This window comes from Eubalaena glacialis, chromosome 19 (genome assembly GCF_028564815.1).
Source record: "Eubalaena glacialis isolate mEubGla1 chromosome 19, mEubGla1.1.hap2.+ XY, whole genome shotgun sequence".
NCBI lineage: Eukaryota > Metazoa > Chordata > Mammalia > Artiodactyla > Balaenidae > Eubalaena > Eubalaena glacialis.
This window is the reverse complement of record NC_083734.1, coordinates 25451823-25461101: the sequence shown is the minus strand read 5'-3', so window position 1 is coordinate 25461101 and position 9279 is coordinate 25451823. Positions and strand designations below refer to the sequence as shown.

General features: G+C 38.4%; 1 protein-coding gene across 4 annotated transcripts in view; it reads left to right on the top strand.

Moving 5' to 3' along the window:
• The first annotated feature begins 153 nt into the window (after nt 1-153).
• The window catches only part of RPS6KB1 (ribosomal protein S6 kinase B1), a 36947-nt gene continuing 27821 nt past the window's right edge, over nt 154-9279 (top strand). For 3 of the 4 annotated variants that reach the window (XM_061174620.1, XM_061174619.1, XM_061174622.1), the window contains exons 1-3: nt 154-371; nt 7640-7689; nt 8932-9052. In XM_061174620.1, the coding sequence (XP_061030603.1) occupies nt 231-371; nt 7640-7689; nt 8932-9052 (312 nt within the window). In that variant the 5' untranslated portion in view covers nt 154-230. The remainder of the gene's footprint in view (nt 372-7639; nt 7690-8931; nt 9053-9279) is intronic. The other variant, XM_061174621.1, reaches the window with a different exon arrangement.

Here is a 9279-nt window from a genome sequence, read left to right as displayed (position 1 = left end):
GCTTCCGAGCGAGGCTTCGGCTGGGCTTCTGCGCATGTTTCTGCCAGTACCTGGCTCCCAGCGATAGTTCTACGCATGTTCATTGCCCACGGTTCGGCTTCACAGAGTCCTGTACGCATGCTCCAGCGCTGAACTTGAGGAGCCAGTCTAGGGCCTAGGCGCAGACGCACTGAGCCCAAGCAGCCGGTGATGGCGGCAGCTGCGGTGGTGGCTGCGGTGGGTCCGGGCCCATGAGGCGACGACGGAGGCGGGACGGCTTTTACCCAGCGCCGGACTTCCGAGACAGGGAAGCTGAGGACATGGCAGGAGTGTTTGACATAGACCTGGACCAGCCAGAGGACGCGGGCTCTGAGGATGAGCTGGAGGAGGGGGTGAGGCCCGGGGTCCCGGGGGGCCCGAGGTGACAGGGCCGGGGCGGCGGCCCGCGCCCTGGAAGCGCGGCGCGTCCGAGAGCGCGGAGACCCAGGGGGGCGCGAGTAGTCTGCAGGAGGAGCCGAGGCGCTGTACGGCCAGAAGCGGGGGGGCGGGCGGGGCGGACCTGGCTGTAGGTGCGAGACTGCTGCGGCGCTTGCAGGTGCGGCTTGTGCCCCTATAGCCCCAGACCGGCGCAGCCGGGAGCAGTCTGTTTGTGGAGGGAACGAGGAAGGGCGCGTGGTCGATTCCTGGAGCCACTGGACTTGAGTGTGCGGGGCGCGAGTGTTGGGGGGAGGGGACTGCGCTTGCTGGGTGGCCCGTAAGTGCAGGTGAAGTGTGGAAGGGTTTCCCTAAGTATCTCATCTTCAGACCTCCCACAACCGCTTCTCTCGGCCTGTCGCTTCTCTCCTAGGAAGCGCTCAGCTGTTAGAAGTGACAGCTGAAAACTTCTGTCGGGAGTAGCGCTGCCGCTGCTGTTACAGCCACCAGGAGTTTTATTTCGGGAGCAAGGGGGCTCTGCTGCATCTTCCAGGGTTTGTTTGTTTGCTTTTTTTTTTTTTAAACCCCCTTCCGTGTGACTTTTTTTTTTTTTAAAGCATTTATAACGACACACGGCATTTGTAACTTACTTTTACCCCAGTTGACGATGTCTACATTTTTTCAAAATACTTGATGTAATTTTGGGGTGGAAAAAAACTAGCGTTGACAGCTGTGATTTGGCTTGCCAAAAATAAATTGGTTGCACTGAAACTTGTGAATGGTGGTGTGAGGGCTTTTCTTGCTGTAATTTAGGGTGTTAAATTTAGAATTGTTTTTCCTAATGCATAGCTTGGTTTTACCTTTGCTGCCTTAGTAGTTTGTTATTCTTTATTCAAGATTCGTTTCTCAAGAAAAATTTATTGAAAAATCACAGATTGTACCTGACGTTCAGAAATGGTGTTGTCATGCTAAATCACTGATTCTGGGTAAATGACCATCAATGATAACCTCACGGTAACTTAGATTCTAAATTCCATTGCCTAGATGAGTACGTGGGTTAATGACTGATGTCAGATGTTTGTTCTAACTACAGAAGGGTCTTCCCTTTCTTTTCCTCACCCTGTTTTCCTCCTTTGGCAAGTAATTTGTTGCCTGCTTGTTGACCAAAGATTGAGATGCTATATGTAAAGAATTTTGAACACTTTAAGAAACTAAGTGGGCTAAAGTAATACGGCCCTTTTCATAATCAAAGGAGTCTAAATCAAAATCAGACAGTTTGGAAGGTGGGTGTTGAGATGTGTACTTTTTAATATGTTTGCATATGGAATTCCAGTTAGCCTCTTAATGGAACATGTGATAACACTGAATACAATTTGAAACAAACATAGGATTACTTTCATTACAAATAACGTACTCATCGATTATATTGGCCCCATATGGCAGTGGCTTTGGAGCAGAGCAGGGGAGAAAATGATAGGAAGGGTATTTTATAAAATCTTCATCAGTTGAACTTATAGAATTTCCAGACCATGGTTTTATTAGGAGTTGGAAGTAAAATACTATATTCAGATTCCTGTTATGAACTGGGACCTCTCCTGGACATTTGTTTTGCTGGGTACAAGCAAATAGGATTTTGAGAGTTTTGAACGGGTGCGGAAGAGGCCAGAGAAATTGTTGGGAATAAGAAAGAGAAAGAAATGTGGCCACCACCCTGGGGAGAGGAGCTTTGGGGAAAGAGCAAAGGTAATTAAAGAGGATTTTGAGGAAGAGCCTTCAGCAAAATATATCTTACTTAGCAATGCTTTTGGAGTTGAAAATGTTTCTTTTGAGTGTGTTATTGTAAGAGGTGCAAGCTGGACAAGCAAAAAGAATTGGGGTGGGATTGGGTTGGCCATCCAAGGAGATTCAGTGACATCCAGGTTTCTCTAAAGTAAGATTTAAAATTCTGAAAAATGAGAGAAATTTAGATTCTTGGAAAATCTGACCACTGTGAATTTATATCCAAGCTTTTTAAACATTGGTGCATGTCGGAGTAGCCTCACTTCTTCATTTTATAGTAAGGAAACTGAGGCATTGGCCAGAGAGATGATTGCCCAAGACCACAGAGATAACTAGTGGTAGTATTTTCTTGACTCAATTCAGCAAGCTTCATTGCATAGCTTCTTCATTGCATTTACTAGTTTTGCTTGTAATGTACCGGTTTGTGGTTTGTCAAAGTGAATTCTGATCCCTCCAGCCATGCTCACTGACTGTGTGATCTAGAATAAATTGCTTAATCTCCCTGACACTTTTTTCTTCTCCATAAAATGAAGCTTACACGTGATAAAGTATATAAAGTACTCTCAAAATATCCTGGCACATTATGTAGTTAGCTAGTTTATGGAAATATAGCTTGTCAGTGTTAACTCATTGCCAAGGAACCGATCATTCAAATTTACCCTCATCTATGCCTAGAGACTTAATAATAAATACACTTATACTAGAGGTGCTGCATTTTTAGAACTGTAGTTTGTTTGCTTGTTTGTTTGTTTCCTTTCTTTTTGTCATTGGTCCTATTTAGAGATATATACCTTTTTAGGTATGTTACACTGAGTGAATCTGTATTAGTAAATATATGTGTTTACATAGCATAGTTAATTCTTCAGTGAGTAAAAGATGAGGAGAATTAATACATTTTAAATACTGTATTAAAACCAATGGGTGAAAGGGTTTTTTTGTTTGTTTTTCTGTTTCATTGGTGATAATATAATTTGGGAACAGAGTTGAAACTAAGGGAAAGTTTTCCTCTAGAGATTTTCATTAGATTATGAAAATGTTGGAAACATCTGCTTTCTGTGGAGACACAGGTTAAAAGAGTAATAGATAATTGTGAATGCAACTTAAAAAATCCTTTATTTTTACTCTACTAATTCAAATTTTGAAATAGTCACAGAGGCTTACTAGTAGCACGAATTTCAGATTGGGATATTAAAGTTTTATAGAGCAAAAAGTTTAAAAATTTTTAATGTTTTGAAAAACAGTGCTATATATTCAATAGATAATATGTATTCAAATATTCATGATTGTGAATATCTCATTATCAATGCTTATCTTGCATTTTAATAGATACTTACCTTAAAGTATTTTTAAATAGCCCAAGATTTGGGGCCAGGTTTACTCCTTTTTCCCAATGTATCTGAATTACTGAATCTTATTTTATAAGGAAATATCTGTGAACAGCCAGACAAGTAGATAAATGATTTAGTGAATGTTTGGATTAAGGGTATTTTTCACCCATTCTGTAACAATTTATTTAAGTTTTTATAAAATGTGCTCTCTTTCATTGGGACTTAAGGCATATTAACTTGAATTTATATACAATTTTAATTTAAAACTTTGTGAATAGTCATTCTGATGTGCTAGTTTGAAACAGTGTATCTTGTATAGTACCTTAGATGAGGAGGAGTCTACTTTGTCAATCATAGTGGCACACACAAGAAACATTGGGTGGGTCATAAAGCTTAAGGCAGAAAAAAAAAATCTGAATAAAGTCTCCTGTGAAGGAGAATTGTCAGTATGTCCTATATGGTAGCTTGATGTTTCTGGTGTAAGACTTCTAGTTGTGGGTTTTATTTATTTACTTCTTTATTTTTGGCCACACCATGCGGCAGGCAGGATCTTAATTCCCTGACCAGGGATCGAACCCATACCCCCGCCATGGAAGCACAGAGTCCTAACCACTGGACCACCAGGGAAGTCCCCTGGTGTAAGACTTCTAAAGATAACATTGAGTAGTAGAAAAGAATTGTGCCTCAAAATGCTTCTGCTCCAGAAGTTAACGGTAGGTAGTTACAAGCCCAGATGCAGGTGGTAAGACAGGCCTGGCTGGCTCCGGAAATGAAACATAGCCACAGGGCATATCTTTCTAGGTGGCTTCAGAGTCATAGTTCAGTTTTAACTACTCTGTGGTCTTTAATTTAGAATTAAGTAAAGGGAATATTAAAAAAAAAAAAAACAATTACATAATACCAGTTTTATAGAAGTTAGCCTTTTGTCTTTAAAGTGAAGCCATCATAGGTGATTGTATGAAGCACCAGAAACCAAAAAAAAACCCTTTAACCGTAACCACCCCTATCTGCCCCTCCCCACACACAGAAGAAACTGTATCAAGTTGAAACTGCAAGAATTTTTTCCCCTTGATACTGCCCCCTCCATTTGCCTAGGTCTAATCATGAAACATACATCCTTGGTGTTAGACTTCATCCTGACTTGTTTACACTGTGAGCAAGTTCTGACTAAAAAACTTGTGTTTTGAGGGGTCATTTGAACATCCATTGTGTAAGAATACTGTCAGTTTTCTTTGTGTGTCTTGACTGTGTGCTGGTATCTTTGAAGAAAGATGAGTTCACTTAAATATTTTTTGAATTATTCTAAAATTTTTAATAAAAACTTTAAACTTCTAATTTTTTAGAGCCTACTTTCAATTAAGTGATAGCCTTTTGTATAAATTGAAAGAGTTCATAATCAGACTATATTTAAGAATACTCATTTTAAAGGTGTATTTTGTAATATTAATAACTGACTTTCTGCTGCCAAGTTATTTTTTATAATTCAGTGACTTTTAGTATATTTATGGAGTTATACAACCATCACCACAATTTAGTTTTAGAACGTTTCTGTTGCCCTCAAAAGAAACTTCGGGCCCATTTACAGTCTCTCCTCATTGCCACCCCTAGCCCTAGGCAACCTACGCAACTAGTCTACTTGCCATCTCTATAAATTTGCCTTTTCTAACCTGTGTATATGGAATTATACAGTATGTGGCCTTTTGTGTCTGGCTTCTTTCACTTAACATAATGATGTGAGGATCATCTGTGTTGTGGTATATATCAGTATTTCATTCATTTTTATGGCCAAATAGTATTCCATTGTTAGGATTAACCACATTTATCATTTCACCAGTTGATGTTCATTTGAGTTGTTTCCATTTTTTGGCTATCGTAAATAACGCTCCTATGAACATTTGTGCCTAAGTCTTTGTGGAACATGTATTTTCATTTCTCTTGGGTAGATACCGAGGAGTAGATTTGCTGGATCGTGTGGTAAGTCCATGTTTAATTTTTGAAGAAACTGCCAAACTGTTTTCCAAAGTGGTTATACCATTTTACATTGCTGCCAGCAGTGTATGAGGGTTCCAATTTCTCTACATCCTTGCCAAACTTGTTATTTTTTGTCTTTTTAATTATAGCTATCCTAGTTGATATGAAATGGTATCTCAGTTTAGTTTTGGCTTGCCCTTCCCTAATGGCTAATGATGTTGAACATACTTTCATGTGACTATTGGCCATTTATATGTCGTCTTTGCAGAAATGGCTATTCAGATCCTAACCCATTTTTTAAAAATTTGGTTATTTATTTTTTTATTATTGAGTTGTAGAAGTTCTTTATATGTTCTTATTCTGTGGATTTTCTTTTCACTTCATAATATCTTTTGAAGTGCAGAAGTTTTAAATTTTGAGTAAATTCACTTTATCGACTTTTTTCATTACTCTTTTGTGCCTTTTGTGATCTGTCTTAAGAAGTCACTGCCTACCCAAAGATTGTGAAGATTTACTCCCTTCTAGGTTTCTTCTAAGAATTTTAGAGTTTTAGTTCTTACATTTAGGTCTGTGATCCATTTTGATGTATGGTGTGAAGATAGGGGTCCAAAGTAAATATTTGCATGTGGACATCTGATTGTGCCAACACCATTTATTCAAAGACTGTCTCCCATTGAATTTTCTTGGCATCTTTGTAAAAAATCAGTTGACCGTAAATGGAAGGGTTTATTTCTGGGTTCTCAATTCTATTTCATTGATCTATATTTCTGTCCTTATGCTGGTACCACACTGTGTTAATTGCTGTTGCTTTGTAGTACATTTTGAAATCAGGATGTGTCAGTCCCCCAACTTTGTTTTCCTTTTTCAAGACTATTTTGACCCCCTTGTGTTTCTGAGTGAATTTTAGGATTAGCTTGTCAATTTCTGCAAGAAAGGAACCTGGGATTTTTATAGGATTGAGTTGAATCAGTAGACCAATTTATTTAGTATTGCCATCTCAACAATGTTAAGTCATCTGATCCATGAACGTGGAATGTCTTTTGACTTACGTAGGTCTTCTAAAATTTCTTTCAGCAGTGTTTTGGAGTTATCAAATATACAAGGCTTGCACTTTTTTTGTTAAATTTTTTTCTAAGTATTTTATTCTTATTGATGCAACTGTGAATGGAGTTATCTTAATTTCATTTTTGAATTGTTCATTGCGACTGTACAGAAGGTTAATTAAGTTTTGCACTCATTTATACTATGGTCAGAATAAATTTTTGGCCAGCATGACTCCTCACAATTTGAGAGTGTTGTTTAATTGTTTTGCTTTGATCAGCCATATCTACACTACAATATCTTGGACTGGTTGCGGTTACTTTAGGCTTAGTTAGGCTGTAGTTACTTAAGGTGTGTAGCATTATGTTAGTCTTATTATCAAAAGCATATCAGAATAGCACTTTTTGTAAATCATTTGATTAACTCATACTTAGAATGTAGTACCTTTAGTTTCATAATATACAAAATACATATTTTGAATAAATGTAATTTTTGAAGGAAAAATCACCTTTTTTTTTTTTTTTTTAAATAAATTTATTTATTTTATCTTTGGCTGTGTTGGGTCTTCATTGCTGCCGCGCAGGCTTTCTCTAGTTGGTGGCGAGCAGGGGCTACTCTTCGTTGCGGTGCACGGGCTTCTCATTGTGGTGGCTTCTCTTGTTGCGGAGCACAGGCTCTAGGTGCACAGGCTTCAGTAGTTGTGGCACACGGGCTCCGTAGTTGTGGCTCTTGGGTTCTAGAGCGCAGGCTCAGTCGTTGTGGCTCACGGACTTAGTTGCTCCGTGGCATGTGGGATCTTCCCGGACCAGGGATCGAACCCGTGTCCCCTGCATTGACAGGCAGATTCTTAACCACTGCGCCACCAGGGAAGCCCAATCTCCTGGTTTTGTTTGTAGATCTTTGATGAGTAGCATCTGTAGCTTAGTTGTCACATAAAAGTGAAATCCCATAGTATTGTTTGTGTACCTTATTTTGTTCATCACCACATTTACCTGTTATTAAAGTATAGAGAATTTGTAAGCTGGTTTATTTCGTTCATTGTCCTTCAGTAATGGGGTGAAGCAGTAAATTCTTTAAGTTCTTGTTTATGAGATTATTTATTTTTAAAACTTTAACATATTTTTCAGGGTCAGTTAAATGAAAGCATGGACCATGGGGGAGTTGGACCATATGAACTGTAAGTTTATATGAAAAGGTTTCACTGTGCTGTCTTTCTTTTATGTAGTTTATAGCCATCATGTGATTTCAATAACCTGTTTTTAAATATTTAGTCATATATACAGACTTGGTTTATTGAGTTTGGCACCAATTAATAACATATCTGGGGTTTTGAGATCATGTATGCATTTTGAGAAAAAGATTATTCAAATTTAGAGTATACTGAATATGAGTCTGCGTGTGTTAGGAACTTTTATTAGTTTAATATAGAGAACCACCTTTTCCTACTGAAAAAATAAAAATTTTAGAAATGCTCCCCAAATCAAATGCTTTTTTTTTTTTTTTAATATTTATTTATTTATTTACTTGGCTGCGTCGGGTCTTAGTTGAGGCAAGTGGGATCTTCATTGCCGCTTGCGGGATCTTCATTTTGGCACGTGAGATCTTTAGTTGCGGCATGCGAACTCTTAGTTGTGGCATGTTCCCTGACCAGGGATCGAACCCGGGCCCCCTGCAATGGGAGCGCGGAGTCTTAGCCACTGGACCACCAGGGAAGTCCCTCAAATGCTTCTTGTTTTGCTTGTAATACATCATCCAAACAGAGATCTGTGCAATCTTATGTCATTTTAGGCAAGCTTCATTAGGTGAGTATGGTGTTTAGTCTGCTTTGTACCCCATCTTCAAGTAAAAAGCCTTGGATTGTGGGGAGACTGAGAAGATCACTCATATAGAAAGCATTTAAGTGACAGATAAATTGCCTCCCTTTTTGGAGTCTTTAAATTAAGCAGATGTGGAAAGATGCATGGATATAATTTATTAGCAAGAATTTTTAGCTAAAGACTTGAACTAATTGGGTACCTTTAGAAAGCTCTCATTTTCTGCTGAAGTTGCCAAATGAAGTTGGATAATAGCTGATCTCATAGACATTTTGAATGAACTAAATTTGAATAACTAGAAGACTTTTTTCCCTTTGTCAGCTTAATAAACGTGTTCTAATTTTTCTTAGTTTGGGGATGCTTATGAAAATAAATAATCAGTAGCATGTTCTGTAAACAAGCAGATAAGCAAACAGTTATCAAGCCACCCTAATCTTGACCTACCATGTCATTGAATCATTAGTTTACTTAGAGCACAAATACTATATTTGTTATCATGCACCTTTTTCCTTTTACTTAATTGGATTATAATTCTCTTTCTAACAGTATGCTAAAGGTAATTTAACTTTTTGCAAATTTACTTTTGGTTTTGCTTTTCTTCCCAGTGGCATGGAGCATTGTGAGAAATTTGAAATCTCAGAAACTAGTGTGAACAGAGGGCCAGAAAAAATCAGACCAGAATGTTTTGAGCTACTTCGAGTACTTGGTAAAGGGGGCTATGGAAAGGTAGGAAGTATTTTGAAATGAGAGCTGTTGTCTGTCTTGTGTGGATTAATTTTTATACCCTGATTCCAGCAGTACTCTTCAATCTTTGTTAGTAATCAGCAAAGGATATGATCATTTACCTGGTATTATTTGAGGGATATACAGAAGTTCTCCTTTTCCTACCACCATTCACTTAAAAGCCTGGCACATTGTAGGCACTCAGTCAATATTTGTGGAATAAATAAATA